Below are 22,420 nucleotides of genomic sequence, written 5' to 3' on the forward strand. Positions count from 1 at the left end.
CAATAATTTCTGTTGAGTTTTCACTGTGAAAATGATAGAAAGACTGTGTTGACAGACAAAATACAGAATCAAAAGCGTAGTAAAAATGTTTTTTATTAAGGATCGTCTTGTCATTCGAGAAAATAAATAGAGACCGAATTGATATTTTTTTTTTTTTTTTTGCATCCTTTGCTTCAATCGAAGCCCTAACTTTTGCCTACCTCGTTCTTCGCCCCCACCAACCTACCTTGTTTTTTGTTTTTAATTTTTTATCCCTAATCTCTATTACTTAATTAAAATTTATTAATATATGTAAAAGTTCTAACAACAACAAAAAATATTTATTAATATATATAAACTTGAATTCCTAATAATATTAAATATGTAAAAAGGTTATAAATATTTTATATTTATAATATTAAAGATTATTCGTAGTGCATTTGTGAGTTACATCTAATTATTACTTTTATAGTTTTATTGAACAAGTTTATTATGCTCAATTGTTCAAACTACAATATTAATCTCCCAACTCAAGCTTCATGGTTAGATACTTAAAAAGTGAAAAATTGATTCATCTAAACAACTTACTTTACCAATTCTTCCAAAAAAAGAAATAAGAATATTTTTTATCATGAAATTTATAGAAATATAAAAACTTCTTAACTAGTTAAATCACATCTAATCATATCTGCACACACCCAAAAGATTGTTTCAGTAACATGGTGATTCTTTAAAGAATTCCTATGGCTTTCTAATTCTGAGACTAAAAATATAATTAAAGAGCTCAAAACAGAGTTATCCGATTCAAATATGTTCATAAAAAGCAAAAAGGGATTTATTATTATTATTATTATTATTATTATTATTATTATTATTATTGTAAAAGAAGTTATAATCTTATTTCATATATACATAAACTTTTTTGGCATTATTATAATTTTATACTTATAAAAGGAGTTATAATTAAACTTTAATTTGTAAAAAGAAAAATAAATTGACACGAAAAGTTGAAAAACCCTCAATAGGAGAGGACATGACGGAAATTAATTTTGTTATGGAGTTAAGGAAGGTGCTGGAAGGTGTTACGGAGAGGAGAAGAGCTTTACATGCGTATGGTGTCAGCTCTAAGAGAAATCGGACCCAGGGACTTTCTAGTGACAAGTCAGATCGAGGGACTTGTAGTGAGGACGCGGACCGTCCGATTTGTCCCAGATCTCTCCACGTATCGCCTCCCCGTAGCTCCCAAGTTCGGTGGCCCATTTAACCGCAAAGAACCCCTTTTCTCATCGTCACTTTCCCCACCCAACGGCTTGCATGCCTTATTCCTCCTCCCTGAAACCTCAAACCTTGCTGCCTCAAATCCGTCTGCAACCGAAAAAATTTGGAAAATGTCCCAAAAACCAAAGCGAAGAAAGGTTGATCGGCCGGAGCTTCACATTATAAAATATCTCAGCTATTCTGATTATGTAAGCTAGTTTGTTATTTTTTTTTTCATATTTCATAATTGTGATTATTAGTTTTAAAGTTTAATTAAGCGTATTATTATTACTAGTTGAACTGAGAATGACTGAGTTTATAATTTTATTGATAGAAATTTAAAAATAAATGTCTTAAAAAAGTGTATATGTACTTGAGTCTTGTTTAAAATGGTTTATAATATAATAGGTTATAAATAAATAAAACAGGCATTTTTAGAAAAATTATTGGAGTAATATTAGAAGTTATAATTAAGTAGTTATAGTTAATTGTAGAAATTTAGGAATATATGTAGTTAGAAATGTATATGTGTAATTTGCGTTACTCTTGTAATTTCGCAACGCGTCTCATGTACGGGTTAGGAACGAATCGAGGACCAGTGTAAGAAGGCCACGTAGTTGGATTCCCGAGTGGCCTAAACCTAGCCCGATAAACACGTCTAATTTGGTCCATCTTATAAACATCATGCACATACACCTGCCAATCTAGTCGTTGATTTGCACAACAAGCAAACACATGCCGGCAAGGAATCCGGTCCACTTGGAACTCACCACAGTCACATCTTTGATTACGGAGGTCAACAGCATACTCCACTCCACTTGGCATCTCACGCACTTCAAAGACCTCATTCTGCCTGTCGAAGCAATTAACCTGAATGTTTCCTAATGCAAGTTGATTTGCATGAAGTTTGGAGGTCACATGCTCAGAAAAGACATGGCCAGCATTAATCCGATCCTCCGCCTCGGCTCTTTTACGTGTGAACAACTCATTAAGTCTGTAGAATGTTGCCTTCACAAGTGCAGTGATGGGGAGATTGCGTGCACCCTTCAAGACTGAGTTTATGCATTCCACTAGATTAGTCGTCATGTGACCCCATCGGTAACCACCATCGAATGCCAATGCATATTGTTCACGGGAAATACGGTCTAACCAGTTACTGTACACTTCACCCCGCTCTCGTAAACGCTGGTAACAAAATTCATACTCGCGAACCATCCTTGAATATCCTGCACAATATGAAATACCATTCAAAGTGAGTGATTCACGATGTTTAAATTGTTCGCAGTTTCATTATTAACAAACGTCAAAGTAATCAATGTTACCTATATTGACGACAAGCTTTTGTAGGTACGGTGCCTTGAATTTCCGCAGAAAGTTCGACTCTATATGCCTAATACAAAACATGTGAAAAGCTCTAGGAGGTGACCAAGTTCCGTGACTGCGCTCGACAGCTGCATTTATCGACTCATGTCGGTCTGATATAAGGCCCACACCATCCCGAGTCACAACATGTTGACGTAGGTTACTAAGAAAAAAGTGTCACGCATCAGAAGTCTCTCCCTCGACAATAGCAAATGCAATTGGGATGATATTGTTGTTACCATCCTGCGAGACCGCCACTAACAAGCAACCCTTATACTTTCCGTACAAGTGAGTCCCGTCCACCTGGACAACTGGCTTACAATGCCTGAATGCTCTAATGCAGGGGTAATAGCTCCAAAATACTCGATGCAATACCCGGATATCACTTACCAGGTCATCCCCCTGATATGCTGGCATAGTCTCAAAATGTACGATGGCTGATGGCTCCTTATGACACATGGCCTCGAACCATATGGGCAACGCTTCATAGAATGCCTCCCAACCTCCAAATATTTTCTCAATTGACTTCTGCTTAGCCAACCATACTTTCCGATAACTGACGGTGTAGTTAAACTTCGACTGCACTTCTGCAATAACTGATTTCACCTTTAAAGAGGAGTCAGCCTCAACCAACGGCTTAATGGCTTCTGCAATTGTAATTGAATCCAGCTTTGAATGATCCTGGGAGATGGTAGCTCTGGTACAAGTGTGACTGCCGTTGTACCTCCTAATAACCCAACAGTACTTTTTGCTGATCATGCTGACTCTTATAAGCCAATCACACCCTGACCCGTACTGTGTACACTTCGCATAAAATGTCAACGGCTCCGACTCATACACACGGTAGTCTACAGATCTTCGGAGGGTATACTCCTTCATCGCCTTAATAACAGCTTCCTTGGAACTGAATTCCATCCCACGGCGAATTCACCATCTACGACAAAAGGAACTTCTGCCAGGACGACAGCCATACCATAAGTATTTTAACACACATTTGTTTAATTACCAAAGTAAAATATTAAATCAGTACTTACAACATCAACAATGATATAAGGAAGCTATACATTACATTATTATCTTAGTCTCAATTAAACAAAAATACAAACACATTAATACATACTGTTAATCAAAACAAATTAACTAAATATCTAAAAAAAATACCAATTTCCCAATAACTTCAAATACTATAATAAACTAATACTATAACCAAATAAATACAAATTAACTAAACTAACTAAAAAATAAATAGTAACCATAACAAGGTAAAAGTAAATACTATAATAAATGCTCAATAATAAACCCTAATCAGCTAAATCACGAAATAAATACAAAATAACAAAATAACTTAAAATAATTACTAATCGCCTAAATAACATCATAAAAACTATAATAATTACTCATTCATAAATAAACCTTAATTAACTAAGCCACTAAATAAATACAAATTTACTAAATACCTAAAATCAAATTACTTATTAATAAACACTAATTCACTAAATACCTAAATATTGCACCCTAAAAACTAATTAGCTCAAATTCTTTTTATCTTAAACTTGACCAAATAAACTATTTTACAAATGCTAAACGAGTACCTGCACTCATGTAGCCCGGAAACTCCGGAGCATACATCGCTTCCAAATCCAAAACTTGCATGAAAGATGGCTCCTCAAATGGCACTTCGTTCGCGAGTGCATTTACAACGTCTGTCACATTCGGAGCCACGCTGCCGTCACCTTGCTCTTCATTTTCGTCTGGACCAACAACCTCGTAATTGCTTTCGAACTCATCTTCACTGTCACTATTGTAGTCTTCCCGTAAAATATTTCGGTCGGCCTCAGATTGTTCGAATTCAATGTACAACTCGATGAACGAGATTTGAGCACAACTTTCAATGTACATTGAAAACATCTTCTGCATGCTAGCTTCGTCAATTACATATTTCGTCTGAAATTGAACGAAACCACCAAATACTAGTACAGGATATCTGTATAAAATACATGATATTTTTCTTGACCTCACCGAATCAATCTTCTCATAAATCACACCTTTAAACTCTTCAAATGAAATTGTGAACGGAATAACAACATTCAACGAATCTTCATATACAAATTTTACTCCTTCAGACGTATGCAACAAAATTTGACCAAAATAATACACTTTCAAAAGAACTCTATCATCCATTCTTCTCTCTCAATTAAATAAATACAAGTACTTCACTCTCAATTTTTTCCTCTCCAACCCCACCAGCTCAGAGACAAACCATGAGAAAGAAGAAGAGAAGTGGAACGAGACGAAGAATGTTAGATCTGGTCGGCGGATTCACATTTGCAACTCTTTGCAAGTCTATATATACACACACAAATCGGACCGAGGGAATTATCTAACCTATTTCAAAAAAATTATATAATAAACAAAATGGACCATCCGATTTTTTCTAGTGAAAATAAAAAAATATTTTTTTTCTTGGCAAGTCGGACCCAACGACTTGTTCATGCTAAATCCAAATTTTCGTTACCAAAGAAATCGTACCATGCGATTACCTTCAAGTAACACACAAAAATTTCATCATGTAGAAGTCGCAGGGTCCGATTTCCTTGCTTCTAATTTCTTATCTCTCCCCATGCAAAATAGACCCTCCGATTTGCTCAAGGAAATCTGAAAAAGCAAGTCGTTGGGTCCAATTTCTTAATACCAACTCCAATCAAAAAAGTTGTCCCACATTTTGGTCTACCACCTCCTCATCCCATAACACAGAACAACACTCCAACCTCATCCATAACCAAATTAATGAGCCGAGGACATGAATACAACCGCGGTAATAATTTTGACCACTCTATATTTAGGCTCAATTTAAATAAACAATTTAAATAAATTTTTTTAGAAAAGAGTTTAAAGTATAAATTTTTTTATTAATAATAATTTATAAATAAATTATTTTGTATTTGAATTTTTAATTATAAAAATATTTATTTTAAAGTTATAGTTTTTTGGATAAATAACTCAAAAAATACTTTTTTTTCACAAAAAATGGATATTAAAACAACGATAATAACAAATATTTTTTAATATTGAATGTTGATTTTCTATAACCTAATCACTAAGATTACAATTATTTAGGCAATTAATTCTTTATTTACTCTCTTATTAGTTATATTTTTTAGATAAAAAATGATTCTTCTACTTTATCTTCACCAATAACGGTGTTCTTGTATGTAGTAAATAGTAATAAAATTTTAATTTACAATAATCTTGATGGCAATGCCAAAGAAATTATTATGTAGTTAGTGTTTACTATTTTATTATGTATGATATCGTAGATAAAAATAAAAAATAAATATAAAATATGTGTCAACATATATTTTGTTGCTTTTTTTTATTTCTATTAGAATTTTTTCTTTTTTCATTGGGGTCAAGAACTTACTATCATTAACTATAAAAATAATAGCAACTATATAAAAATAAAATTACATGAAAAAAAATTAAAACTAAGATTTTATGCCACACACAATGTTAAATACAAATTTAATAATAAAAATAGAGTGTTAAAATGATAAATAAATAAAAAACTGGAAAGAGTATATGCAATAGGTGATTCAGATAGAACATTGTTTTAAAATGGTAGTGAAGGGTCAATATTTTCAGCAGATAAATCATTACGTAAAAATGATGGTGGAAGGCCAATACTTCTAACAAATGAAACCTTAAGTGAAAATGGTGGTAGGAGACTAGTATCAGTATTTCTAATATTTTTTTACAAAACCAATAATAAAAGTAAATTTTTTTTATTTTGAGGTCCTTTTTTTTTTACGAAAATAATAAAATGGCTTATCAATATATTTCTACTTTTTCAAAAAAATTTTGAATTAATTTTTCAAGAAGTTAATTCAAAAATCAGAAAAAAGTTATAAATTAATTTTTCGAAGAGTTAATTAAAAAAAAAATAGTTTCTGCTAATTTTTAAACGGATTCTTAATTATATAATTATATATACAAATGAATTTACCCCTGGACCAAGTGAACTTAGTTATTTAACAATGTCATCTAATCCAAAATGCCACTCCCCGTTCACTTGACTTTTCTCATTGTTAAATTGAAAATTGTCCAAGCAAGTACAAATGATCAATGTGATGAAATTTGTTTCTTAATTGAAGAGGAACAGAGCCATGTAGATGTAATAATAACTAAAGAATTTAGTTAGAAACACATATTAATGTTATCAATTAAAAAAATTAAATTTTTAATATATGTATTATTCGTTTATTAAAATATAAAATTTTAAAAATTTTCCTAACAATAATTGAAACATGTGTTTTTAACTAAAAACATAATTAAAACACGTTTAAATATATAGATTTTTTTCTCAAAATTTAAAATGTACTAATTATAGAAGAAAAACATTCTGGCCAAACATTTTTCCAAGAATATATAATTCTCAAGACTTCATTAAATAAGGACCAAAAGAGAAAAGACACGAGTAAATGCAAAATTTCCGCTTTGAATATACACGCTTAGGAAAAGAATTATCCACGAGTTTGTTGCGTATTTTCTCGCGAGCTTCCTCCATCTCAAGGGAAAAAAACAGAGACTACTACACGATCTAGAAAACTTCCTCAGGAAGAAAAATAACTGGTCAAATTCATCTCTTCTAAATAAGAAATTCAACTTACAATTTTTATTTTCTAGAAAGGAAATTTACAATATTTGTCCTACAACAATACTTATTCATCAATTTATCAATCAACAACAAAAGCTATAGCCGCCACGGAGATACTCAAATTGAAATCAAAATCATTAGTCTAAGCAAAGAAATTGATTTTCTATTTTCGTTGGATTAAAGTGATAAGTACCTAGATATTAGGACTATTTTTCATAACAACTCAACAATATCAAGGAACAAAATGAGATGACATCTCATAACATATGTATGTTGTGATTGATGATTATAAATTTATAACAAAACTAATTAATCCATTGGATTACAAAAAAACAAAGAGAGAAATAACATTTCTTCTTTTAGACATTGCATAGAAGCAGGAGGAGTAATTAATAATAATGTACAGAAAGAGAAAAAAAAAGAAAGGAGAAAAAAAAAAGAGAAGGTGAAATTCTGAACCCACCTTTCCTCTTTGTTGTTGAGGTTTTGTTGTTATTTTTGTTGGTTGTTGATGATTCACTGTCCCCAAGCGCCCCAAATCCTTTCTCCAATGAAACTCACGAACCTTCTCACTGAACTCTTTTCATCCTCTTCAACCCTCTCACCATCTTCATCACTATCGTTGCTACTATTTTCCACCGCCACCACCACCGATTCCAAATCGGTTGACGATGACGACTCAGTACTCTCAGAACTCGGCACTGACTCGCTCCGATTCAACAACTCGCCTGACTGTTGCATCTTATTGCTATTGGAGCCTCTTTTGTTCCTCTTGTCTTTCCTTCCTCCATTGTTGTGGTGCTTCTTTCCTCCTTTCTGAGCTAACCACTCCTCAAACGCATCGATGATCTCGTGTATAAGCTGGCGATTCGGCGAAGCGTCCCATCTCACCCAGTAACTCATGTAGCAACGGAAGCAGTTACAGCTGAAGACTGGAGCATGGTCACCGCCGCCTGAGGCGGAGCTGCTCCTTGAAGTGGTGGTGGTGGTGCGGCGGGGGTTGTTGGAGGAGGATGAGCAGGAAATGAGGTATGCGAGGACTTCCCTGTCTTCTGGCGTGAGGGCGGCGGTGAGGGTGAGGATGGTGGCCGGAAGGAAGGAGAGTTGGTCGGAGATGATGGGCGGTGACGGGTGAACAGTTCCTTTTCGGTAAAGCTTCTTCATGGTTGATGACTTTGGAAGTTGAGAGAGAGAGAGAGAAAGCGTTTGGTTTGGTGTGGTCTTCTTATCTAACACTCAAATGGAGAAAAAGAAAGAGAAGAAAAAGGAGAGAGAGGCTTTCAGCTTTCAAGAGTTGATGAGGTTTTATGCCGAGAACACAAAAAAAAACCCTCCTCTTACCTAGTCTAAACGTCATTACCGAGAAATCATTAAGTCTATTTTTTTTTTAATTTACATGCTAAATAAGAGTTTAATTTGCATGTGAAATAGAGTTTTAAGTGTATTGAATGGACAGAATGAGGCTAATTTTTTTATATTAATTAAATATATGTAATATATTGTTATTGAAAGATTACGTATTTTTTTATATGGTATTTTATTCAAATCGGAGAATCTGATTTGTTTGAAAAAAAATTACAAATCGAAAAGTCAAATTTGTTTGAAAAAAAAAAGTAAATTACAAATCGAAGAGTCTAATTTGTTATTGTTTGTTTAAAAAAAAATAACACAAACAAATCAGTGTTTTCATATTCCATACTAGTATGAAACATGCCTCTTTTCACAACTTTTTGTTATACACCTCTCTCTTTCTCTCACATAAAAAATAATAAGCGATAGAATGAAGTTTAAATTTTTTATATTTATTTTACTAAATTGACTATGCGATCCATGTAAATTTGTTTATTAGAAGAGTGTAGATAGACAATGGAAATATTAAATAATGTAAACAATGAATATTTACTAAATTGACTATGCGCTATGCAAACCATAAGGATTTCTCTCAGTGTGCGGTAAAATTGATAGTATTTATAAGAACTTTGTGTGAAGCGAGATTGACTTAAACAGAAGACTCTATCTATTATTTTGGGAAAAGATTTGTTTATCAAAAAAGAATGAGAACTTGGGTTCAAATCGGCAAGAATCTCAAACAAAGCTCACTTAATGAAGTTGACTTGAAAATTGATTCAGAACAGAGACTCTTTATGAATTAAGGTCTTGAGGAGTAAATATGATTATGGTTTTGATTTGCGCCCAGTTATAAGCAGGGTATACTCTTGTTCAAATGTTTGGCAGGGTATTCTCCAAGTTTGGTCCATTGCCGAGAAGAACTTGATTTGGCATGTGGAGACAAGTAGAACAACTAGATTTTGGGTGGATCATTGGCTACTAGGAGTATATAGGTTATCTGATTTTGCTAGCAGTGTGGTTACAAACGAGATGTTAGAGGACTTGGCGGAGTGTTATACTACTAAGGGGCAATGGAATTTTGATCTGATTGGAAAAATCCTAGGTGAACATTGGTTTCCTATTTTCACTTTCGTTAAGGCGTCGAAAGTTGGTATGGGTCATGATATGGTGGCTTGGTTTCCTGAATCAAACGGGATATTTTTTGTTAAGTCAACAAGTTCTCTTCTTTCAAGTTCTAGTAAGGGATCGAATTCTGACTTATTTTTCATTATCTGGAGGATAGATGCTCCTTAGCAGTTACGTTATTTCTAGTGGTTAATGACCAACGAAGTTCTCTTGACCAACGAGCTTCGCTATTGTAGATATATGTCTAAAGACGATCATTGTGTTATTTGTAATGAGATTGAGTCTTTGTTCTATATAGTGTGTGACTGCAGAGTTGTACGCTGTACATGAAAGAGCATAGACAACAGATTGAGTCCTGAGAATTTTTTCAACAAGTCTGTCAAAGACTAGCTGTTGGAGAACCTTTCGAATCATTCTTCTTTTAAAAGGGTTCTATGGCCCCTCCTTTTTGCAACCACCCTGAATACTTTTTAGTTACACCAAAACAATTATATTTTTTGATAAAACCAATAGAGTGCATAAAGATAAAATCCATGATCTTGCATTCCATCTTGCTAAAGATTGCCATTTAGCCTAAAAGAAATTTGATCAGGTTAAAAGAATAATTAGAGAGTTTGAGAAACGACAGATCAGGTGACACTCATTCAGTTTGGAGACTGTTAAACTAAATGTGGATAGATCAATGATTAATGATGGTAGAGTCTTTTGTAGAGAGATTCTTAGAGATGTTGAGTGTAAATTTTTAATCTGTTTAAGTGCTAATCTAGGCACTTGCATTGTTATTTTGGCAAAATTATAGGCAATTCTACTGGGTTTGAATTTGGCAAAGAACATAGGTTTTACAAATTTGGAGATTAAAATAGATTTTAAGACGATGATTGATCTCCATCTTCATTAATTGGTGGAGTTACACTCTGTGAAATCTTTAGTTGCAACCATTAGGAATTGCTGTAGCACGATAGAGAACTGGGGTCTACACCATGCTTTTAGAGAAGCAAATTCGTGCGCTGACCATCTAGCATATTTGGGACACAGCATGTAATATGGATGTCATGTTTTTTTCTTTGTCTTTCTGTATTTCATTATGTTTTATGACTAATCTAGTAAGATTTTTTTCTTAGAGTAATTTTTTTTATAGTTCTTTTGGGTGCTTTTTCATCCCATTATCAAAACATAAAAAAAAGTTTATAATTGAAAACTATTAGATAATTTGACAAATTTAATTGAATCATCTAACAGCTTTTTACTATTAATTTTAAATGAAGACAAATATACATGAGTCTTCACCCTAATAAAACTAATTAATTTTCATGACAAACCTACAAAATATAAATACTTTGTTAAGTTGTCGTATTTATATGTCATACATATTTCAGATATATTTAGGATACAATACTCACTAATACGTGTCTGAATTTATTGTATCCAATCATATTTTAATAAAAAATATTTTTTTTTTTCTAAACACTTTTAGACACACCCAACTACTATCTTCTATTAACTGGGTGATTAACAAATGACACGTAATTAATTAGTAGAGTAAACACTTGAAAAAGGGGGTTAGCAGTTAGGGCTGGGTTGCTAGGTATTGGAGTTAGTTGGTGACGTAGTTTTGGGGTGGGGGGAGGGAGAATCAGGTGCGAGGAGGGTGTAGGGTATTGCCCTACGCGTCGCTGTAGTGTAGCCTTGTGATTAGTGCAATCAGAGTGATAGAATGGGACCCATTTTTAAAATATGTGTGTGTCGTTGTCATGGTTTCAATTTGAAACAAAGAGCACACTCACTCTTGCAAGTAACCATGGCATTCTTGCAAGTACCGTCGTATATGAATGAATGAATTAGGGTTTTTCTTTCCTTTCGTTTGGTGGGATTAGTTTGGCCTATCTAAATTATTTCTAACCCTATATGTGGCGGCTTTTTTACTCCCCTCACATGAACTTGTCACCCTCTATTATTAGTTTAGTCTTATTATTTATTATTAACATCATCATACTATATGGTTCCAATATTACATCAATAATTCTGCTTTGTTAAATTCAAAATGACAAAAACACGATTCACCAAGATTTTACCATATTTATTTACTATCCAGCCTCACTTCAAATTAACTTTATATAATCAAAATGAGATAAATATTAAATTGGTATTCAAAAAATTCTAACGCTGATAAAATGGTATCTGATTTTTATTATTGACAAAATAATCTCTAAAAAAATTTTAAAATTTGACAAGCGTATTCCCGAAGAAAATTGATTCTCTCAATTTATTTTAACAATTGAGAGAGTAAAGTATGATCTCATACCATTAATTTTATAAGTGAGACTATGAATAAATATGAGAGAGAGCAATAAAACTGCGTTTGTTTCCGAAAATAGGATAAGACAAGACATTGAGAACAGGACAAGACAAGACATGATGAACAGAAACACAAAATTTTGTGTTCTTGTATTCTGTTTGGTGATAAACTAGAACAGATTATGAAAATTCAATTTATTCTCTTTTTTTTCATTAAAAAAATTTGTGATGAAAAATATAATAATAAAAAATATAATTATGAAAAATTAACAAAAATAATGAAAGAAAAAATAAAAAATAAGTTGTGTCACTTGTTGGTGTTTCTGTGTCATTCCTTTTAGAATGGACACAAAATACACTAATTCAGTGTCTCCATGTCTCCTCTGCCAAACACAATTTTGTGTCTCTGTGTCCCTGTCTCAGTGTCCTGTCTCTGTAAACAAACACAGCCTAAAGGATTAGAGATCACACTTTATACTCTCAATTTTTTTTAATAATTGAAAAGATCCATTCCCATTTTCGAACTCGTCGGAGCACATCTTGGACGAATACAATATTGACGTAGCCACATTATTTTGATGGTCTGGCAAACACTCCCAACCCGAATTCCTCCCTCCCCAATGCACACTCCCCCTTCCTCCCTCAACACCACCACAACTTCCACAAGTACCTAAAATCCGGTGCTCTAACCTAAATCCGTGATTTGCGCATCATCAGCGCTATATCTCACCGGATCGGCTTCATTTGCTAGATCCTTCTCCTTTGAACTTCTCCTCCTTCCTCCTCGTTGCAGGACGCCACTGCCGCTCAAACTCAGGGCCAACGCTGTCGCTGACGGTTTCCTGTTCTTCTTGCTAGGATCTACGGACCTTACTATCTGGCGGAAGAAGCTCATGGCCGCCAAATCCGTTATGTTCGTTCCTACTAATCCCACCGCAGACTCTTCTGATATGGTAATTGACTCTTTCGGCGGTGACTTCATGGTGGTCAATTGAAAACGTTGTTTTGTTTCTGATTTTCTTATTTCGAAGGCGGTTATTCGGCTATAGTATTAAAATATTTTGGATGTGTAGATTGACGTGCTCTTTGTAATACTTCTGTTGAATTATATGTGCAGAGAAACGGCACAATTAATTAAGGTACTAAGGGAATGTGACTGTTTCAGATTTTATTGTTGTGGCTCTATTGGTGATAACGGTGGCCCTTAATGGTGTTCTTGCCGTTGAGGTTGTTATTGCTGCGAGTGGTGGAGGTTGCTGGAGAAAACAAGAGAGTGAGAATGCGAGAACAAGAGAGTCTGTTAGGAAAGGGGGAGTGCATTGGATAGGGAAAAATTAGTGTTGGGAGGATTTGTCAAATTATTAAAATACGGTGGTCACATCAACATCGTATTCGTTGGAGATTGCTTCTGCAAGCTCATGACACACTTGTTAAATTTTATAATCTTTCAAAAACTATTTTATCGATAACAAAAATTAAGTGCCATTTATCAACATCAAAATCTTAAGAATACTAATTTAATATTTCCCCCGAACAAAATTAATATAATATGATCTAAGAGCTCTTTCGGATGATTGAACGGTGGTAATAAATTTTTGTGGCTCAATGTTACCCAATTTATTTATTTATTTTCACTTTCTTAAGGGATAAAGATCGAAATTAAGAAGATAAGTCTAAGTTATGTTGGGATTATGTTAAACTTCGATTCCCTTTTATTGTTAAGTACATTTTATATATAAATACAATTTTAATATTTTAAAGTTTTTTTTTTAAATAACTTTGTTTAAAGTCCACCATTTATTATTTAGTTTTATAAAAAATATTACTATGATGTAGAAGCCCCTATGAATGATTAATGAAGCAAAATAGAAATACTGCTGTTATTTAATTTTACAGATTCTAAGCAATATTTTCGTATACTTGCGGTGCAATTAAGTTATTTAATTTTAAGGTAAGAAACTTTTGATATGAAAAAAGATCAAGAGAAATTCTCCTATTATACATATCCTATATGCTATGCATGGGAAATAAAACGTGATAAAATAAGAGCTTATATCTTCCCTCGTTTAGAATAATAACGAAATATCTTCTGTTGTTGTAACTAAGAGCAAAATACTTTTTTTTTTAACAAAAGCTAATTAAATTTTAAGGACTATTGGCTATTTATTTATAAAAGATATTGCGAATTCTGAAAAAACCTCAACCTGTTTTTCTGTTTAGTGTTTAGGGTTGCAAAAAATTTACCTTTAGTCAAAAGTAATTGCACTTTCATTTCATGTACTGCCATCATCAACACACATAAGAAATTTAATTCGATACGAGTTTTCACCTTATAATATTCCTATTCAAATATAGTGGCTTGTGGCATGCGTTTCAATGAATAATTTTAACATGGAAAAGTTATCTTCACATGACAAAAAGACGAAAGTGTCATCGCCAAAAATGCAACAGCGCAACATGTGAGACTATAATTATTCCATATACTCAAATGCTTACTAACTACGAGAATTCGGAAAATTTAATAATTCTGGTAAACTTTGAACCGAGCTAAATCTTATTCAATTGAAGACCGTATCTCAGTGTGTGTGTTAATAAGAAATAAAAACGGAACAGATATCTCTATTTTGAATGAGAAATTCGAAAAATGAAATAGAATAAAATAAAATTAGTTTGCTGAGTCTAGCAAATAAATATTTTTTGGATAGACCCTACAATATAATATTATGAATAATTAAAGGTATTCTTCTCAATTAATAATAAATATGTGTACATAACCATAAAGAGGGGTTTGTACTAGCAGAGCCCAATTGTTGAAGATAATGTGTTTCATAGTTAATGCTGCTTTGTACATACAGCAACCCATTGGCCAGCGACAGACCCTTAAATAGAGTTTAGATCCGCAAGTCCTTGACCTGTCGGGTTGGGAGATACGTGGAAAATAAAAAAAAAATTAAGAATTGCATGCAACGCTAGCTGTTACCATTTTTCCCCCCTTGTATACCTCCAAAGTGTTCCATGGCGATGATTCAATTTGGCACTTTACCACATTAAAAAATAGAAAAGTTTTGGGAGGGGGAAACACAGTTACATAGTTAATTACTAAAAAGTGCTCTTTTATAATTAATTACTACAAGAAATTATATTAATTGGATAACGACTCTAACAAAATGATTACTATTATTAGCAGTATTAATTAATGAATGGAAGGAAGTAGACAGGAGAGAGTGGTGGCGCCACTGTGAGTAAAAGGCAGAAGATGCTTGCAACATGATAGCCAGAAATGAATTTAAAGATTTTCAGATGCTTGCTATTTGTCAAGTACTTCTTGTGTCTTCATTACCCATTATTTCCAAACCAATGACCCCTCACTCACTGCCTCACTCCCTATTCATTGGTTTCACCCTTTGGCGTTTTGCCAAAAGAGAGAAAAAAAAAAGTTATTTATATATGACAAGTGAAAACATTAGCAAGGTATTAACTATTAAGTCCCACATGATTTAAAAATAAAAATCTAATAGTTTTTGCAAGTGTAAGAGAGTTATTCCCTTTTACCCTTTTAAGTTAGATTTTAAAATTGAATTAGATCCATTTAGTTTCTTACATAAGGTAACAAAAAAGGCAATATATAGATTCAGAATTTACAAGTCTAATTGTACAAAATTGAATTTAAATTGTACATAGTTCATAATGTCAAAAATTCTCAACTAATTGTACACAGTTGCGAATATTGAATTCATCACTGACAAGTGATAGCATAGCAAAGTTAGGCACTTAGGTAGCGTTTGGTGGAGAGACAAAGACAAAAAAACTGAAATTGAGAGACAAAGACTAAGAGAAAGAGATTGAAATAAATCTCAATATTCTGTTTGGTGCAAAATGGAAAACAGAAATTGAAATAAGAATGAAACTCTAATTTAATTTGTACAAAGGGTAAAATTGAAATTAATTAATTGAAATGAGAGTATTTTAGGTATAAAATGTTATTAAAATTTCAGTCTCTATCTCTAAAAATTTTAGTCTCCTATGTCTCCACATTTTAGAGGTACTGAAATACTGAAATTTTGGAGACAGACAGAAATTTTAATACCAGTCTCTGAACCAACAAACATGATACTGAGTCTCAATCTCTTAGTCTCTGTTTCAGTACCTCAAACAAACGCTACCTTAGGTTTTGGATAATGGTCTAATTAATATATGGCTAAAACCCTAAAAGATATATTTTAAACTGCAAATCATGGATTAAGGTATATTTAATTAGACAAGTGCCAACATGGTTCAATTGATAATGCTAGAAAAACAGTAACTTTTTCCAGCTTTTCAGCTAAAACAACACAGTGGTCTCAATCTCAACCCACCTCTGAAATGGTCCCAACAAAAAGAAGCAGAAACAATGCTGCATGGCTACAGTGACAACTTGCAAATAGAGTGTAAGACAAAGGCAAAAAATTTCAAGTGGCTACCATCACTTGTTGTGGTAAAATTACATTCTTTTTTCCTACATGAAGTTTTCCCTATATTTTTAAGGGGAGTAACATTGATACTTGTTTACTTAATTCATTCTGTTTATTGTCACTATTTTTATTTACTGTATGTCTGTATCCATATGCACCTACATAAAGATGTAATAACATTTGGTTAAAGAATATAATATAATTAAGGCTATATTAAAGTTTAATGGTCCTTAATATTATGACCTATAGGCATTATTACTTATGAATTCATAAAGAATAATTAACTGAAAAAGCATATTCTTTTAGCTAAAAGTGAATTATTTCATTCATGGGTTTCCAGAGAAAAGAAAAAGGTAATGGTAAAATGTATGAAAAACAGGGACAGAGAGAGTAATAACACTTACACTCCTGTTTCTAACTTTCAACATTAACAAATGGACAATGAAGCATTGATCAGAAGGCTGCCCCATCAAATCTATCATAAATATTGCAATGCAAGATACGAAATTCCACCATTCCCCCCTTTCAGCCATTGAGGTGATTTACTTTCTTGCAGGCCATACCAAATTCCACCACCAAGGTAAAATAATAAATGAAAAAAAGAGAAAAATCTTGCGGGACCAGAAACGATTACGAAGAACTCTGTAGGCGTGTCTTGATCCACGACTCCAGATTTCGGAGTTCCTCATTGCTTATTGAGTGAGCAAGACCAGGATAAGCCTGCAATTAGAACAAATGTCAGCATCATGATGAAGATTAAAAAAGAGGGGTCAACAGATGAATCATTAAAAACTTGAAATCTCACCTTAAATTCACAGCCAACACCAATTTTTTCAAGGAAAGGGGGACCTGCTTGTCCAGCCTCAAACAAGACTGTTCTATCAATAATCCCATGGGACCATAATAGTGGTGTCTGCAGATATTTATATAAACTATGTCAACATAAATAAAATAGGTGATAAGTACATACCAAAATTCAGTTGAGTTGAATAGTATTCAGGGACTAGGTATACAAGTTATAATTGCCTTAGAAAACTCGGATATTCTATCAATTGGTACTAAGTTAGTCTAACTTAACTCACATGGTTCATATATTTCTATGTTGGGATATAATGATGTTGATATTTTTCACTTACATCAAACAAGTAATGAGAATAATGAAATTCTTAAATATTTGTACCCGCTTTGCCTCGGGTGAAATTTGTCCTATGATGGACGAAGATGAGTTAAATGGTACCCAGCCACTAAATACTGCACCTCCACCTAAAGTTTTTGGGTAAAGCAGAACGCTAGCCAAGGTCAATGCACCTGCAAAACGTTACTGCAATTCATTGGAAATCTATACATATGCTTTTCTTTAAAGGAATTAGTGTGATGAAGGAGATGATGAAAGCACCGAGATATGTAGAGACACATATAGAGAAAGGAAATAAGAAAGCAACCTCCTTGACTGAATCCACAGATAAATACATTATTAGGGTTTGTGCCATCAGCTATTTCCTTGTCTATTGTAGCATGCACATTCTTAACAGCTTTAAGCAAACCACTCTCATCTTGTGGAGAGTCCTGACAATAAGTAAAATTCTTTCAAATATAAATTGATATGCCAACAACTCCATCCTAAACAAGATATAGCATAAACACAACAATCATAGAAGAATACTAAATTGGACTTCTCAATGAAGTGAATGGCAAAACTAAGAAGTTATAAGATGAGATGTGCAACTAATTATTTTTTACAAAATGCAAGACCTCAAATTGCTCACCATGTAGACCAAGCTTTCTATTTAGACAAAGTAATTGAATGGAAAAAGAAAAGGAGGAAGCTGACAAATTAAACAAGATCATGATCACCGTCCAGGGGACCTATAAATCACTTAAGAAAAAAGTGCATACTCAAATAGACAATCTAAAAGAACTGTGCAACAAAGAATAAGTAGGAAAATGGAGGTATGAAAATTGTGTATTAGTTTCCTTTCATGACTGGAACTGCAGAGAGTCTATTAAACTTAATAAATCAAAGAAATAAGGGAATGCTAAACTTACAGCAGTTATAGGAATCTCATGAATGTCAAACCATGAGGGCATTACATGACCATCTACAAGATGAAACAAATCAAAATACTCGTTATCTCTCAGACTGGAAAGCATATTATATCTTCATTCGTTAAAAGTATATACAAAGTCAGATTGTCATTATATCATGTTGCAAGGAATTGTGATTTCATCTAATATAGTGGTGAAATGAATATGCTTTAAAACTTCGATGGATGCATAGTTAAAATTTGCCAATCAAGCAAAAACTTAAGACATTGAAGGAATAAAAACAAGAGAACATATATAAGAAATGGATTAAAAGAACCTTTCCTCAAAAATTATAAATGTTGGATCACTATATGTTCAGGCTAAAAGCAATAATTGATGACAAGAGTGCAACTCTATGTACTTAAAATTTCTAGGAATTGCATTTTGGTCAATAATTCACCATCATACATGATGCTAAGCTCATCAAATTCTAAAATTGACGCTAGCCAAATGCTGCCAATACTATTCTCTCCAGTATTAGTTGGGGGATCGAAAAGCAACACACTTAACATCCCAGCCCATGGCGCTAGTAACAAGTGTAACCAACAACAACAAACAACAACAAATCTTATTCCACCAGGTGGAATCAACTACATGAATCAAGCGACAACATTGCACCCTATCATGTCTACACTCTACAATGAGATCGTTCACACATAAATCTCACTTGATCACTTCCTGCAGAGCCTTTTTAGCTCTTCCTCTAACCACTAGTTTATTTTTCATTTGATCCACCCTTCTGGCTCGATTATCTACTGACATTGTCCCCATATGTCTAAACCAATGATACTCCGCCGTCTAACAAGTGTAACTCCTTACACGAAATATGATCCTAAGGAATTTTGTGATAAAAATTGAAAGAAAAAAAGGTATTGTAGCTAGAAATTATTTTGTTCTTGACTCAACCCTTAGCACTAAAGATTGAATGAGGGAATCAAGCTTCAGCATATAGTAACGAACAAGATTCTGATGGGATAAGGACAACAGAATGAAAGAGCCACCACCACTAGAGCAACAAGGACATGGCAAAAAACAGCAAATTCAGGCATGTGATTTGTTTTTCATCTAAATGGAAGCCAAAACAAGTATCCAAAACAGGTAGTATAAAAACATTGAATGATTCATTGTCCACAGAAAGCATGAAAAAGCATAATTTGAATGGGCAAAGAGAGATCACGAGAAAGGAAAGAAGAGCTTATTACAGTTGCAAGTGACAGGGGCATTTGGCGCAGAGGGAAAGAGCCACTTGGTGTTCCTGAACTGAGGGGAAGTGAACAAGTTCTTGATGGGTTCGTTGGCAGGGCCAGAGTCACCCAAACCGTGAAGCCAGAGAACAAAGCTTCGACCCACTGAAGAGGAGGAAGAAGACATGGTAGACAAAGATGAAGAAGGGTTTTGGGTTTGTGGGGACTGAAACACGAAGAAAACTGCGCTGGTAAGTGTGACTAACAACACAAGAATGGCTTTTATCAAATTCAAAAGCATAAACTTCATCACCGTCCGTCGCAGATTCCACCGTTGGATTTTCGGGTCTCCTCCTATTTTTCCTTCCGTCTCGCAAAAGACATCAATTACCCTTCTCTTTTCCCATTTTTACTTTCATGGTTCCATGGGTTTTTTTTTTTTTTTACGAGCATTGTTTGCAGGCTAGTATTAACTCAGCCCAACCAATTTCACCACATGTTTTATGATTTCTCACGTAACTCTTAATAAGAGCATGACCAAAAAAAAAAAATACAAGTGTTTTTAACCTTTTGTGCATGTTTGGGCGTCATTATTTTATTAAAAAAAAATTTTTTTAATGAAAAAAGATTTTTTTTTATTTTTTATCGTGTTTGGCAAATTTCTAGTAGTAAAAATAAAAGCACTAGTAAAATAAAAAAAAGATCTTTTTTGAGAAGCTGTAATTTACATCTTTTTTTAAAAGATTTTTTTCTTTAAAAAAAAGATATTTTTCATGTAATAAATAAACAAAAAGTACTTTTATATTGTTATACCCAAACATAATTGATAGATAAAAAAAGACCTTTTTACATGAGACATCCAAGCATAAAATTACTTTTGCTTTTCAATAAGATCTTTTAAGAAAAGATAACTCGAAAAAAGATATTTTCTTAAAAACTCATCCAAACAAGCCCTTTATCTATAACTATTAACTAATTTGAATTGATATCAGTTCAATCATCTACTTAAATAAATATTTTAAAATTTGAATCTTTTTGTATATATGTAAATATAATAAACTTTTGAATAAAACTCAAAATTGCAATTAGATTAGTCCTTTAGTCAGTTAAATTAAGAGATATTATAAAAATATATATATATAAATTAATTTTTGATTTTTGTATAGATTGTAACCAAATACATTAATTTATGAACAAATATCTCAAAACTCAGAGATAAAAACTATCATCAATATAAGATGGGGAGTATTATTTTAAAATGATTTGATAGTTTAAGATAATGCAATAATTTTTTTGTGAGATTTGTCTTATGATTTTGGACAACTCTAACGCTATCATGTAGACATTCGGACATACTCAATTTCTTAAATTAAGACTAAATCAGTTTAACTCTCAATATTTAATAAGAAAGTTAAGAATATAAGAAAATACAAGAGAAATGAAGTTTTGGTAGAAAGAATATTTTATTATTCAAGTGTTTATTACAAATGACTATTTATACTTTTATATATATCCACACTCTTCTAGAATACTCTATGTCTAAAATCTTTTAAGATATTTTGAGACTTTCTAAGATATTTTAGAATATTCCAGAACCATCTAGAACATTCTCAAACACATAAAAAAATAATACAAATACTGTTAATCTTCTAAAATTTATCGTAATACTTGATTATCTTCTTAACCATTACACTATTTTTTTTTTAAATTGTTGAAAAAGTCTTTAACATGTATATAATATTTTTCTTTCTATTTCAATTTGGTTGCAATTTATTTAGGGGGTGAAATTTTCTGGGAGAAAGACTTTATACAAAAAAAAAAGAATACTCTTATGCAATTTGTAAGGGATGAAATTTTGTGGAAAATTTTTGTTAGGAAAATAATGAGGAATCTTTACAATATATATAATGGATTGAAAATTTGACCCAATAACAAAAAAAAAAAAAAACACCACTCAAATTATCCAAACTAAAAATTTCCTTATCTGAACTTGGCGGGCAATCGTGCCCTTAGCTTCTGTGCTTGCAGTCTGCCATAGAGGTGGGAGGGGGAGGAGGTTCAAACTAATCACCATGAAACTAGTACCCGTATGGCCCTTTTCTTACTTGGATGGGAAAGCCCCTATTCCCGATTCGATCAGTGATCGTATGGAATAGATTGGACTGCTTCCTCTTTTGAGGCTGTCCGCTCCGTAGCCTATTGTCTTGGGAAAGTGGCCTGAGAGTGCTGCCTATCGTCCAATCTCATTCTTATCTATTCCACTGGCTGTGACAAAGACATATCTGCTAGAACGAGTGCTTTAAGAGTACGGTCATAAAGTCTATTAAGAGAGGACCGCGCACAGGAAAGAGAGAAGAGCGACAACAAGGTATCAACCCACTTTCAAGGAAGAGAACTGAGTGCTATCAATCCTCCACAAAAATCATTGTACGCACGAGTAGTAGATGAGGGATGGAGTGAATTAGAGAAAGTTTCTCACAGAACAAAGGGAGAAGAAAGAAAATAAAATAGAAAAGAACTTATAATAGAATCCCAACGGACCCATCTAACTAAAATACAGCCTACAGTGAACCAGCTGTTCACAAGGATTGCTATAATGGCGTGGCTTAAAGGCGTAGCTTTTAGTTTCATGCGTAGCCTTTTTTTTGGCTTGGACTAGGATTAGCGTGGCACTTGCA

At 33.1% G+C, this 22,420-nt stretch overlaps 3 protein-coding genes across 5 annotated transcripts; all 3 read right to left on the minus strand.

The window, feature by feature from the left end:
- Positions 1 to 1,141: 1,141 nt before the first annotated feature.
- On the minus strand, positions 1,142 to 3,513 carry LOC130974504 (uncharacterized). The gene is made up of 4 exons (XM_057899379.1): positions 2,838 to 3,513; positions 2,559 to 2,687; positions 1,833 to 2,462; positions 1,142 to 1,344 (listed from the first exon to the last, which is right to left on the minus strand). The coding sequence occupies exons 1-4, from the start codon at positions 3,511 to 3,513 to the stop codon at positions 1,142 to 1,144; spliced, it is 1,638 nt and encodes a 545-aa protein (XP_057755362.1).
- A 3,976-nt stretch (positions 3,514 to 7,489) lies between these two features.
- Positions 7,490 to 8,571, minus strand: LOC130976662 (uncharacterized). The gene has a single exon (XM_057901575.1). The coding sequence runs from the start codon at positions 8,414 to 8,416 to the stop codon at positions 7,769 to 7,771; it is 648 nt and encodes a 215-aa protein (XP_057757558.1). The 5' UTR covers positions 8,417 to 8,571; the 3' UTR covers positions 7,490 to 7,768.
- A 7,450-nt stretch (positions 8,572 to 16,021) lies between these two features.
- On the minus strand, positions 16,022 to 20,108 carry LOC130974304 (probable carboxylesterase SOBER1-like). 3 transcript variants are annotated; one of them, XR_009084463.1, is made up of 7 exons: positions 19,761 to 20,047; positions 18,520 to 18,572; positions 17,916 to 18,039; positions 17,654 to 17,781; positions 17,279 to 17,386; positions 16,878 to 17,193; positions 16,022 to 16,631 (listed from the first exon to the last, which is right to left on the minus strand). XR_009084463.1 is itself a non-coding variant. In XM_057899115.1 (7 exons), exons 2-7 carry the CDS (start codon positions 19,927 to 19,929, stop codon positions 17,104 to 17,106), a joined length of 672 nt encoding a protein of 223 aa, XP_057755098.1. In that variant the 5' UTR covers positions 19,930 to 19,968; positions 20,056 to 20,108; the 3' UTR covers positions 16,785 to 17,103. The 3 variants fall into 3 exon arrangements, 2 of the variants coding, with proteins under 2 accessions (XP_057755098.1, XP_057755097.1); XM_057899115.1 differs by lacking the exon at positions 16,022 to 16,631 and adding an exon at positions 20,056 to 20,108 and having other exon boundaries at positions 16,785 to 17,193; positions 19,761 to 19,968; XM_057899114.1 differs by lacking the exon at positions 16,022 to 16,631 and having other exon boundaries at positions 16,785 to 17,193.
- Between the last annotated feature and the right edge of the window lie 2,312 nt (positions 20,109 to 22,420).

Source organism: Arachis stenosperma, chromosome 4 (assembly GCF_014773155.1).
Source record: "Arachis stenosperma cultivar V10309 chromosome 4, arast.V10309.gnm1.PFL2, whole genome shotgun sequence".
NCBI lineage: Eukaryota > Viridiplantae > Streptophyta > Magnoliopsida > Fabales > Fabaceae > Arachis > Arachis stenosperma.

Coding starts and splice junctions, on each gene's coding strand:
- LOC130974304 (XM_057899114.1), bottom strand. CDS start 20,043: ATGCTTTTGAATTTGATAAAAGCCATTCTTGTGTTGTTAGTCACACTT. Junction 18,040..18,519: donor ATGAGATTCCTATAACTGCT/GTAAGTTTAGCA, acceptor ACTTATTGTCAG/GACTCTCCACAAGATGAGAG. Junction 17,387..17,653: donor TTTCACCCGAGGCAAAGCGG/GTACAAATATTT, acceptor AAATATCTGCAG/ACACCACTATTATGGTCCCA.
- LOC130976662 (XM_057901575.1), bottom strand. CDS start 8,416: ATGAAGAAGCTTTACCGAAAAGGAACTGTTCACCCGTCACCGCCCATC.
- LOC130974504 (XM_057899379.1), bottom strand. CDS start 3,513: ATGGAATTCAGTTCCAAGGAAGCTGTTATTAAGGCGATGAAGGAGTAT. Junction 2,688..2,837: donor AGTGGCGGTCTCGCAGGATG/GTAACAACAATA, acceptor CGATAAATGCAG/CTGTCGAGCGCAGTCACGGA. Junction 1,345..1,832: donor TACGTGGCCTTCTTACACTG/GTCCTCGATTCG, acceptor TTTCGGTTGCAG/ACGGATTTGAGGCAGCAAGG.